Source organism: Crotalus tigris, unplaced genomic scaffold (genome assembly GCF_016545835.1).
Source record: "Crotalus tigris isolate CLP2741 ecotype Arizona unplaced genomic scaffold, ASM1654583v1 scf7180000018354.2857554, whole genome shotgun sequence".
Classification (NCBI taxonomy): domain Eukaryota; kingdom Metazoa; phylum Chordata; class Lepidosauria; order Squamata; family Viperidae; genus Crotalus; species Crotalus tigris.
Genome location: NW_024096961.1, coordinates 2,451,740 through 2,464,853, shown reverse-complemented (window position 1 = coordinate 2,464,853; position 13,114 = coordinate 2,451,740). Strand labels below are relative to the sequence as shown.

Genomic DNA, 13,114 nt, shown 5'->3' with positions numbered 1-13,114 from the left:
CCTCAAGTCAAAGGTATTATGAATTTTCAGTGCAATATGCCAGGCAATACTTATTATTTGCCTAGTTCTATGATTGATTCCAATTCATGTAATCATAGACATTCCTTGAACCTCATGACCTCTACTGGTAGTCCTTGACTTACAACTATAATTGAACTTGGAATCAGGTCATAAACTATTACAGTAATAAGTTGAGGCACCCACAAGACCTGACTTAAATTTCCTGCCTTTTTTGCAATGATCATTAAGAGAACACAGCAGTCATTAAGCAAATACTATGGTCACCAAATAAAGCTATTCATTTGAATGGGTGTTGTTGTTTTTGCCAGAAACGGGCAGAATCACAGTCACATGACCATGGAAGGCTGCAACGGATATGTCATATGACCACAGGTGCTGGCGTAACCATTTATAACATCTGGAGGTGCTTGTAAAGCATCCATTCCATGGCCATTGTAACTTCAAATGGTTGTAAAACAGGTTGTTAAGCAAGGGCTACCTGTATATTCACTACTTATTTCTTGCGTGATTTAAATGCAGTGTAAGAACTTTAGAACATTAAAGGGATAAATTATAGGAGACAAAAGAATGAACAAGGGTGAAATAAAAACTGGAGTTAAAGGAACCATATAAAAAACAGAGCCACCAAAACAGCTGAAAACCAGAACTGAAAGGAAGTTTCCTAGCTGCAGAGTAGTTTCAGAGATTTATGTTTATAAGGAAAAGGTAAACACATTTTAACCTTCTGCAAGTCACCCAGAGTCATTGGCAAGTGAATGAATGAATGAATGAATGAAGGTAAAGACAGAACTGTTCTTTAACTTTGTGCTATTCTAAGAACAACTCACCATATTTTGTCTAGCCTAATCATTGTTATTTTAAAAAGCCAATATAATTCAATAAATATTAATTACATCTATATCTCATTGGAAGTAACCGAATGGGACTTTTAATACTAATTTAGCTTTATTTTAGAACTTCATTGTTATGTTGTGCAGTTCTATAAGCACTGGCCACACAGTGAGTACCAAAGTCTTTCTGCATAACTCGTTTTCTTAATTATTGTGCTTAATTCAGTTGAAAATGGTCCCATTTCCAAACATTCAATAATAGCTAATTTTTAAATTTTTATACACAATACACAATTCTGAAGATCTTGGAACCTCTTGGAGGCACACACAGGATCCAAGGCTTTCACTATACGCAATGATTTGCTTCAATATTCATCCAAGCCTTTGCCCAGGGACAGTGAGACCCATCACTTCATCATGTTTGCCAGCTTTATAGTTTACATGTAACTATTTTATTGAAATTCTTTGTTTGATTGTTGTGAGCCGCCCAGAATCATTGAGAGTTGGGTGGCATATAAGTCCAATAAATTACGACAGATTTACCAGCAAGTACAATTGTAAAATCCCAGCCACAGGCAACTTGCACGATAGGACAGCCACAAAGAGAAGAACATAAGGTAAAATGCGTCACATCCTCAGTATGACCAAGTCCCAACTGTCCATCTTTATTCTGGCCACAGAAAAAGATCTCTCCAGTATCTGTGAAATAAACAAATAGCATCAGACTTATCTATAGCCAATGGACCATATAACTCAATAGATTTAACCATATTATGCCAGCAATTGTTATTTAGGAACTACTTTCGTAATAACAATTCTCAGTGCTGTTTTCCCCTGTAACAAAATATTGCATTTGTGGCTTTCAGGTATTGTTGGATTCCCAGTCTCAATCAGAATACCTAACCAGAAACTACTCAAAGTACATATACATACATACAGATATATAAACACAAAATCTACTTGATAGCTCTAAGATAGCTATCTGAATTCCCAACTTGGATGTTTTATCCTACAAATTAAAGCATGCAGGCTCTGCGATGAAAATGCATGTGACATTCATAGGTCTTGTCGCGCCTATGCAGATAAACTATAAGAGATTAAATGAACACATTCTGATTATGGATTTTGCGGAAAAATGGCAAATGGTAGGGCATGTGACATCAAATTCATTATGATGGAAATGGTGTCATGAGAAACATAATAACATAATATAGAGCCGAGGTGGCATAACAGTTAGAGTGCAGTACTGCAGGCCACTTTAGCTGACTGTGTTCAGCAGGTCAGCGGTTCAAATCTCACCGGCTCAAAGTTGACTCAGCCTTCCATCCTTCCGAGGTAGGTAAAATGAGGACCCAGATTGTTGGGGGCAATGTAAATATATATATATACATTGCTTACTGGTGTACACCGCTTAGAGAGTGCTTGCACTTAAAGTGGTATATATGTCTCATAAATAAATAAATAAATCATTTGACATCATCCCAGCTTCAAACAGATACCTATGCAACTAATCTTCAATTAACTTCTATACAGATTTAACCCAAATGTGTTTATTATTGAACTCACTGGAATAGCTTATGATTTAAATCACTGAATCAGTGATCATTTGCATCACCATCTTCTTTAGATTGTTTTTTTTTAATATGTTACTAATTTTTTATAATTACAGTACAAATCTTTAGTGCTTAGTAAACAATGTGTTATCTGGGTCCACATATTTAACATAATAATGCATCTTAAATTCCTACTCTCTAATCCGTTTTTCTAGCCATTGATAAAATACATCCCATGTTTGAAAGTATTCTGTATCTTCTTTCTCTTTCATTTTCAATGTAAGCCTGTCCATTTCCACACAGTCCAAAATTTTCTTAATTATCTCTTCTTCAGTTGGTATTTCTTCATTTTTCCAATGCTGTGCAAATGTAATTCTCACTGCTGTTAACACATGTAACATTAAATATACACATTCTTTATCATAGTTTTCTCAGGTTACCATCTTCTTTAGATTGTTATGTCAATTATTCTAGAACAATTGTAGGAGCATTAAGGTACTTACTAAATGGATTCTTTAAGGGTATAATTAATGAGAAGTCATATCATCATTTCTTAAGTAATTGCATGTTGTTGGTTCGTTTTTAAAATATTCTTTAGCCCCATCTAACATTGGCATAAAATTTCCCATTTAAGAACACTGAAACAATAATATCTACCACAATCCAATTCTGGATGCATGCTTTTTTTCTAAATTCCCTAAGCTGTATTTCTCCTCAGTTCAAAAACTTATCAAAAGTATTTAAAATCTAATTCTATTGAGACCGGCTTCATGTTTAGATATCACTCAAGCCTTCAATAAACCTTGATTACCAATAGAGACATAGGGGAGAGCTACCATGTGGAATTTTGGGGGGGATCTCTCAATGGCCTCTACTAGTATTAATCCCAGAATATTGCTGGAGTGCTTCAGTGGATCAGGAATTGGAGGTTCTGCATTACACAGTGACTCCATTTCTATTTGTAAGACTTGCATTGGCTAATTACAATGGGGAGATTTTATTTCATCTCATGGCCCTTGCATTGTGATGTCTCCTGGTTCTATTCTTCTTGAAAATAGTTATCCAGAGATCTATATAAGAGAGGTGTGCAAATATTTGACAGTTGACTGGAGACGGTGATGAATTGGATAATGACCAATACTATGTATACTGTATACTGAAATGAAATCCAGATAAAATGGAGATACTATGGAAAAGGAGTTCTCAAGCCTGGAACCTGGAAAGGTGTCCTGTTCTAGAAAAGGGAAATATACCCCTCAGAAGAGATATACAGTCTGGGGGCTCTCTCGGTTTCCAGGCTGATTCTTGAAGAACAGTTGGCCTCCATGGCAAGGAAGCCTTATGTCCTGCTACAAATCTACATGGATTCAAGCAGTCTAGTCTCAGATAACTTAGGTTCAGCATCCCTAGTCCTAATAATCTACAACTGGATTATAGCAATATGTCAATGTAGCTTTCTCATCCAGAAGTCACAGCTGGTATAAAATTCAGTTGCCTGATTATTAAGTGAAGCAACAAAATGGAAACAAATATACTAGCTGGTTGCTGTGATATACCAGGCCCAATTTAATAAGCTTGTAGAAGTACATAGTGCTAAATGGTATAGGATCAAGTGCTTAAAAAAGACCAATATCACTCAACCTATATGAGTAACTGAGAAGCTGGCTTCTTAGTGGCAGCACATCTCCTGAAGAGAATTTATTGGAGCTGTTTTTCTGAAAATCGTGCCTGTTCATTTGCAGAATAACATCTGCTTTAGGACAAAACTGCTTTTGTACTGCCTCTTCGAAATGAAGTGATCTCAGCTTGGATTCTTTCTATTTTTATTGTTTTGTTTTAGGAAAAGTAGTGTTATCATTTATTGTTCTGTAATTGCTATGTTCAAATTTTTACTATCTTGTTCAGCATGGTGTGACTCCTTGAGGAAGAATGGGTTAAAGATGATGACAAGTGTGACACAATATCTAACAAACCCTAGGAACATGGAGGATGAAGCCTTTTATAGGAAGTAACAGGGATATTTCAGAAGATTACAGACTCCATTGGAGGTGGAGGTAATGCCCGAAAGAGACTCAAGCTAATTCCATCTTAATTATGCTAGGTATAAGTTGAACTGGAGAATTGTTTTGACAGACTTTTAAGATTTGGCCACATTACTATTTGAAATAAAGATCTTTCCAAGCCAAGGGGTTCCTGTTTCCCGAGTTTGATTTTCTTTGAAGGGCTTGATAAAAAATGTTGAAGATAGCAATATGGAGCAGCATCATAGCTTTAACTTCCTTTTCTCCATACAACAGCATATATATTTCAGTTTGTTATATTATGTATATAGGGGGAAATCTAGGATCCATAAACATCATACAAAAACAGAAATGTAGCTAAGGGTTGTGACTGATCATGCAGGAAGGATCTACAATCTGCCCAGAGCTAAACTTCACAGTACATAAGGAAATATTATAGTTAAGATTTTTACCGGTAAGAATAGCAGAATGACCTCCACCACCAGTAATGCTTTTGATACAATTCTGATTAAAGATAAATGACTTCACAGCCTTCGGCAGCAGCAGATCATTTTTATGACCAAGGCCAAGTTGTCCATAACTGTTTGCTCCCTGAAAAAAAGTAAGGGAGGGGACGAAATAGACTTATTTAAACTTTGATTAATTCAGAGATACCCAAGATACTATCTATTTGTATCTTACAGACCAGTGAGGGCAAATCTTTTATAGACTGAGTGCCCAAACTGAAACCCAAAACCCACTTATGTATCGTCGGGTGCCGGGTGGGCATAGCCCATTGGCTGGGTGTGGCCAATTGGCTGAGTGTGGCTGCGGTGGTAACGCTAGACTGGGTGGGACTAAAAAGTTCAATCAATTCCAACTTTGTGAGATCTTTTTTTTTTCCCGAGAAGCTGAAATTGATTGATTGATTGAACCTGAAATTGATTGATTGATTGAAGACTAAAGCGAAAAGGTTTTATAAAACCCAGCTGAAGGCCTAGGACTGGGGTGACGGTGCACGTGCCCAAGAGAGGGCTCTGTGTGCCACCTGTGGCACTCGTGCCATAGGTTCACCACCACAGTTATAGACAAATACATCATACATTGAACTATAGTTATGGTGTTTTTAGGAATTACTCGTAATTGTTTGTAATAGCCCTTTCCGGACAATCTGTCAATTCATGGTCATTTAGAGATCATCTTTGCCAGTTGAGAGTTCAAACGAAAGCCTATAGATATTGAACACAACATTGTACCCATCACACACACAGCTCTTTATTGAAGTTTTACATTTACTAGTTTATTATTGAAAAGATAATCTTTTAAAACATACATACTAGAAATTGGCAAACCTTACACTGAGTTCAATTTTGTCAACAATGCCTGGCAGCAGAGAGGACTATTATACTTAGATTACAAAACAGCAGATGGCACCAAGGAATTTAGAAAAAGGCTAACTATATATTTATCAGGACTCTTACAGAAGAAGTCTGAAATAATAACAACAACAACAATAATAATAATAACACCCCAGACTTAACAATTGTCGATAAGAAAGACAAAAAAGTCTGGATAGTGGACGTGACAGTGCCTGGAGACAGCAGAATAGAAGAGAAAGAACTGGAGAAGATAACAAAATACAAAGACCTACAAATAGAAATAGAAAGACTGTGGCAAAAGCAAGCAAGGGTAGTACCAATAGTCATAGGCTCCTTGGGTGCAATCCCAAAACAACTGGAGCACCACTTGAACACCATTGGCATTGACAAATTCGCTATAGTCAATTGCAAAAGGCAGCCTTATTAGGAACTGCTTCCATCCTGCGACGATATCTGTAATACCATCAAACATCCACATCTGCCTATCCCAGGTCCTGGGTAAGGACTCGATAGGTAGACAAAATGCCAAATCCAGTCTGAACATCTGGCTGACTGTGCGATGATCCATAATAAAAGTTGGAAGGGACCTTGGATGTCATCTAGTCCAACCCCCTGCTTGGGCAGAAAACTCTATACCATTTCAGACAAATGGCTGTCCAGTCTCTTCTTAAAAACTTCCAGTGTTGGAGCATTCACAGCTTCTGGAGACAGGTTGTTCCACTGATTAATTGTTCTAACTGTCAGGAAATTTCTCCTTAGTTCTAGGTTGCTTCTCTCTTTGGTTAGTTTCCATCCATTGCTTCTCGTCTTGCCTTCAGGTGCTTTGGAGAATAGCTTGACTCCCTCTTCTTTGTGGCAGCCCCTGAGATATTGGAACACTGCTATCATGTCCCCCTTTGTCCTTCTCTTCTTTAAATTAGACATACCCAATTCCAGCAACCGTTCCTTATATGTTTTAGCCTCCAGTCCTCTAATTATCTTTGTTACTCTTCTCTGTACTTTCTAGAGTCTCAACATCTTTTTTACATCGTGGTGACCAAAACTAGATGCAGTATTCCAAGTGTGTCCTTACCAAGGCATTGTAAAGTGGTATTAACACTTCATGTGATCTTGATTCTATCCCTCTGATAATGCAGCCTAGCACTGTGTTGGCTTTTTTGGCAGCTGCAGCACACTGCTGGCTCATATTTAAGTGATTGTCCACTAGGACTCTGAGATCCCTCTCACAGTTGCTATTATTGAGCAAGATACTACCTATATCAGTGGAAGCGAACCGATGGCACGGGTGCCAGAGGCGACACTCAGAGCGCTCTCTGTGGGCATGCGTGCCATTGCCCCAGTCCTAGGCCTTCATCTGCGTTTTATAAAACCTTTTCACTTTAGACCTCCACTGCCGTGTGCAAAAAAATAAAAGGTTCAATCAGTCAATTTCAACTTCTCGTGGGAAAAAAAAACTTGCAAAGTTGGAATTGATTGACTAAACTTTTTAGTCCCACCCAGTTGTTGTTACTACCGCAGCCACGCCCACCCAATGGGCCACATCCACCCAATTGGCCACACCCAGCCAATGGGCCACATCCACCCGGCACCCAACAATGCATAAGTGGGCTTTGGGTTGCAGTTTGGGCACTCAGTCTCTAAAAGGTTCGCCATCACTGACCTATACTATACTGTGCATTTGGTTTTTCTTACCTAAATGTAGAACCTTACTTTTTTCACCATTGAATTTCATTTTGTTAGATAGCAGCCAATTACAGAAGAGAATTTGTCAGCCATACCTGGAGATATTAAGAGCTGAAATACGCCCTTTTCCAAGTTGGTTATTATAATAATGTAAATTTAAGAAAAGTAATGTTGCTTTTTATCTTTCTCCTTTCCAATATTTCTGTTAATTGCATCATTTACATTATACATCTTTCCTGTTAGCACTTTTCTACTTTCAGAGCAATTTTAAATTAAAAAATCCTATAAGAATATTTTATATATAAATAAGCAGCTCCTCAGGAACTCCATCATATAATATCAGTCATTGTATCAAAGATTTTCACACGCTCCTCTTCCAATGTTATTAGTTTATTTATTTAAGCTTACCTACCATTCCAATCCACAAAGATTTTGAGCAACTTACAAACCCCTCTGCGGTTAGAGATAAAAGGCCAGTTACATGAACTTTAGTCACAGGAATAAACATCAAACACATACCACAGCTGGAAACATTTTATTTGTCTTTTTGAACAACTAAGTTATAATATGGAGTCATAGAGTTGGAAACTAATACAAGGATTATCTACATCTAGTCCTCTGCAAGCGAAACCAATGAAATTATCCACGAAAGAGGGCCGTTCAAACTCTTCTTAATTATCTCTAGTGATGGAGAACCCACATCCTCCATAAGAGTAGGTACAACACTAAACTACCTCCTCTCATTTACTGTGAAACAAGGTTATAAAACCAGTTGAAACAACCTTGTCGGTCCAAACAATTGACAGACTGGCAGTCAGCCTAATGTTGGGGTGGGGAGAGGAGGGATGCTTTTCCAAAGAACAAGCTCTGTGGGCTGAGAAGTCTCATTCCTATGGTACATGAAAAGTATGCCTCTTTGGGTGAAGCTAGAAAGCTCCCATAGGTGTACATAATCTCCTAGTCCCAAACCGTAATATAAGCTATCATCCAGAAATGCCTTTATTCACGCATCAGAGAAGGAACAAGATTGTCATTGCTCAAAAGAATATATGGATACAATTTTCCCAATAGCAGTGTTCCAGTATTGGAGAGCTGCCATAAAGAAGAGGGATCAACTTATTTTCCAAAGCATCAGAAGGCAAGACAAGAAACAATGGATGGAAACTAATCAAGGAGAGAAGCAACCTGGAATTAAGGAGAAACTTCCTAACAGTGAGGACAATTAACCAGTGGAACAGCTTGCATTTAGAAGTTGTGTGTGCTTCGTCACTGGAGGTTTTTAAGAAGAGATTGAACAGCCACCTGTCTGAAATGGTATAGGGTCTCCTGCTTGAGCAGGGGGTTGGACTAGAAGACCTCCAAGGTCCCTACCAGCTGATTCTGATTCAATACAGGTAGTCTTCGACTTAGACCATGGTTGAACCCAAATTTTCTGTTGTTAACTGAGGAATTTGTTAACTGAGTTTTGCCCCATTATACAACCTTTCTTGCCGTAGTTGTTAAGTGAATCACTGGAGTTGTTAAATTAGTAACAGGGTTAAGTGAATCTAGCTGCCCCATTGACTTTGCTTGTCAGAAGGTCACAAATTGTGATCACATGACCCAGAGACACTGCAACTGCTATAAATATGAGTCAGTTGCCAAGTGTCTGAATTTTGATCATGTGATCATACTGCAATGGTCGTTAAGTGTGAAAAACAGTCAAGTCACTTTTTTCAGTGCTGTTATAACTTTGAACAGTTACTAAATGAACTATTGTAAATGGAGGACTACCTGTATTTTTACATTGCTAGAATATTCAGCTATTAGGTGGCTAATCCTAGATGCAGCAAATTCCAACAGAGGAGTTCCAACATGAAACTAATAAGTTAGCATTGATTCAGAATTAAGTTTATCAAATTTAATTGTGCCTCTTGACTTACAGGTTTTTATCCTACTGGGTGCTCATTAATTTACAGGGACCAAAGATTTTATGCTGTTTTCTGTAACGCTCCTCACAAAGCAGCCACGACTAACCGGCTAACCAAGTAAGAACCACTGGCCACCAGGGAGCAGCAAATGCCAAAGTTCCACTCACGGCAAGACTGGAATATCCAGACTTTCTCCCCCAATGAGGGAAAAGTCTTAACAGAGACTTTTAACTTTCCTTTTAAGCGTATGAAAGAATTTGAAGGCCAGATAAAACTCTTCGGCGACGCTCTTAAACTGCTGCCATTGCAACTATACGAACAATTCAATTTTCCGAGCAGCGCTGCTGAACGCGTTGTGAATGGAGCTCAGCTCCTTTCGAAAGCGCCCGATAGCGGAGACGTTAAAAGGCTTGTTAATTCGGACTGCGATATGATGGGTGTCTGGATCCACAAAGGAATTAGGCGTGACAAGAAGCGCTTCTTTGCTTGCTTGCCTGTCGGGTAAATTATTAATAGCCGCAGGTGTTTCCCGCCTAGTTTCAACCCCAGCCAGAGCTAATCGACAGCTAATTCTTCCGAAGATATAATTTTAACAAGATCCTGCTAGTTTCACTGATGGGTGAAAGGGAATTGGAGGCGGGGGGTGTAAAAATACTAATCACCACCACCGTCTTGCTGCGTGATGACAAATACATGTCAAACGCTTGATTTGCAAACACAACAACGGTCTGCAAAACGCGGGAAAATATCCACTTGCAAAGACGAAGTCCTCCCCTTTTTTTCCTCGCCCGTAGCCTGACCCACGATAGGCCCTTTTTCTTCCTCCCCGGGCCCGTAAGGAAGGCCACTTCCTTCCGCCCTCTTAGCACCGCTAACAGGGACCTACCCAAGCTAGCAGCGCTCGTGTGTCGTCCTGGCGGGCGACGGCCATAGTAGTCGCCGAAGAAGGCGGAACCCACTTGCGGAAGCGCTGGTGGAGGCCTATAGGTCCGCCTTTCCCGGCTTCTCGCTGCAATTGCTTGCGAGCGAGCAGTTTTACGATATATTCAAACCGAAGGCTGGAGGTTTGTCGACCTAGCCACCCGGGCAGGTAGAGGGGGGGGGGGCTACAGCCAGTGCAGTGGTCGTTTCCCATTCGACTTTTGCAGCTGTGGCTTGGAGCTGTATAGAAGGTGTGGCGATGCGAACGCGTGACTGGAGTGCTGAGCGTGAACCCAGGAATACGCGGACAACACTTGTCAAAGGAGTTGTTTTTGTTCTCTTTGTGTATGTAAGATAAGTGGGTGGGTGTGTAAGACTAAGCCTCCTTTGAGTGGAGCTATAGCTATAGCACTTAGCACCTAGACTTATATAAGACATATATATAAGAGCAACAAAGATGATTAGGGGACTGGAGGCTAAAACATATGAAGCAAAACTGGGCATGACTAGTCTAGTGAAGGACCAGGGGAGACATGATAGCAGTGTTCCAATATATGAGGGACTGTCATAAAGAGGAGGGGGGGGTCAACCTATTTTCCAAAGCATCTGAAGGCCAGACAAGGAATAACGGATGGAAACTGATCGATTCAACCTAGAAATGAGAAATTTTCTGACAGTGTGAACAATCAACTAATGGAACAGTTTGCCTTCAGATGTTATGCAAGTTTCATCACTGGAAGCTTTCAAGAAGAGACTGGACTGCCATATGTCAGAAATGATGTAGGGTCTCCTGCTTTGGGGGGGGGGGAGGTTGGACTGGATGACCTACAAGGTCCCATCCAACTCTGTTATTCTGATTCTTACATACCGCTTCACAGCGCTTTACAGCCCTCTCTAAGCCGTTAACAGAATCAACATATTGCTCCCAACAATCTGGGTTCTCATTTTACCGACCTCAGAAGGATGGAAGTCAACCTTGAGCCGCTCAGGATCGAACTCCTGGAGTGAGCAGTGAGGTAGCCTGCAGTACTGCATTCTAACCACTATACTACATCACCTGCATGATTCCTGGTGGACACATCCATGTCTCTTGGCAACTGTGTTGAAAGAAAAGTCTTCATCCTGGTTCATCCAAGCCGGGGATAAATAAATAACATGGCGACTGCTTTGGGAAGAAGGTTGTAGTTTATTGAAGAGGCAGAAAGATAGTTCTTGCAGGAAAGACCAGAGAAAAAGAAGGGAAGGGCTGAGCACATGAGTAGTAGGTTTTTATAGTCTCTGAAAGCCTTTTGTTTGGAATAGTTTCCTGTTCCTGTGGTATGAACTTTGAGGCTATTTCCTGTGTCATGTATTCTGACCTGAGTTTAGGTGTGCCTCTCTGGTATTCTTTATGGTGATGGGTTAGCCCTATTATATCCTGCTTCCCTGGTTATGGGGCTAATGGTTCCTAGAATTTGGGTGGGGTATGCAGATTTTAGGTCTTTGTCTTCTTGATCTTCTGGCTCCAACTTTCCTGATGGTTTACATCTGCATTTGTACAGGGCTGGCTTCTGCTTGGGGGAGGGAGACCTAGGGCTATCAAGGAAAACTAGGCATGCTTTTCTGTCTCTTTAAGATCCTTGAAGGAAATATATTTTTCTGCCCTCTTTAATATTTCCTTCTCTGGGGCTGACTTCCCACAGTATGGAAGTAGTTTACTGTAGCTTTTTTGCTTCCCAGCCCTGGGATTTGGTGTTGTTTCCCATATTACACATAAATGAAATTATGTAGATGTGAAAAAAATCTTCACACAGGAATATACTGGCTGGACTCACTTAATGACCACAATTGGTGAAACATCTTCATTAAATAACAAACAATATGGTCATTAAGTCAGAGGTAATATGACTACATATGACTATGCTGCACTTTTGATCTCAGTTTCTCTTCAGTGGTTAAGTTCAGACAATCATACAATCATGACTTACTGCTGGCTTCTCCCCTTGATTTTGCTTATCAGAAGCCAGCTGTGAAGCTTGTAAATAGCACTGTGATAAAATCAAGGACCAGTCCTAAAGCTGTCATAAGTTTGAACAGTTGCTAAATGGGGCAGTCATTAACCAAGGACTATCTATTTTCTAATGTGCCCACTGGTGGTCTTAAAACAACTCTGAATAAAAGTGACCTGAGGCATTTGAATTACAGATGGTTTTATAATTGCAGCATGCAAGTTATCATAGAAAAGGTATATTTATTTCGCTTATTTGTTACAACATTGGGAATCTCTGGTTTGGTTGAAGATATCACAAGTCAATATGGTTCTAAATAAGTCTAGTCTGCTTTGGTCAGAGGGACTGACCAAATACTATAATAGTTATTTATTTGTACTTATTTTTTAAAATTGGTTTGCCGCCCATCTCGCTGCAAGGCTGTCATAAAAACATGGTCTTGATTTGCCTCTGCACTATAAAGAGGAAAGAAGCTAAAACAAATACACATTGACATAATCTCTGGTTTATTTCATTTTCACTTGTCCTAACTTCCACCTGATTTAACATCCATCAATAGTTCAACTTGATGGCATCCATGATACATCTGTTGCCTGACATATTCATGATGAGCAAGGCTAGCTAAAAAATCTCACCAGGAAGGTTCTCCTGAAATCAACTTTCTGACAATAAAACATTTTTCAACTTTCCTGAAAGTCCATCACTGACATTTTGTACTCAATCATTTCAGAAGCTACAATTTATGAAATATGCAGACAGAGAGCTGTGTTAGTCTATAGTGATAGAAAATCAGAAAACGTCTGCAGAATCTTTTCTGACTAACAATTTT

At 39.5% G+C, this 13,114-nt stretch overlaps 1 protein-coding gene across 4 annotated transcripts in view; it reads right to left on the bottom strand.

Annotated features, from left to right (window-relative positions):
- Positions 1–10,837, bottom strand: part of SERGEF (secretion regulating guanine nucleotide exchange factor) — a 77,465-nt gene extending 66,628 nt beyond the window's left edge. For all 4 annotated transcript variants that reach the window (XR_005557603.1, XM_039350807.1, XM_039350809.1 and 1 more), the window contains exons 1-3: positions 10,263–10,837; positions 4,878–5,016; positions 1,395–1,550 (exon numbers count right to left, since the gene is read on the bottom strand). Coding sequence is in view for 3 of the 4 variants with exons in the window: in XM_039350807.1 (XP_039206741.1) it covers positions 1,395–1,550; positions 4,878–5,016; positions 10,263–10,511 (544 nt within the window). In the remaining variant the exon portion in view is untranslated. The remainder of the gene's footprint in view (positions 1–1,394; positions 1,551–4,877; positions 5,017–10,262) is intronic.
- Positions 10,838–13,114: the final 2,277 nt, after the last annotated feature.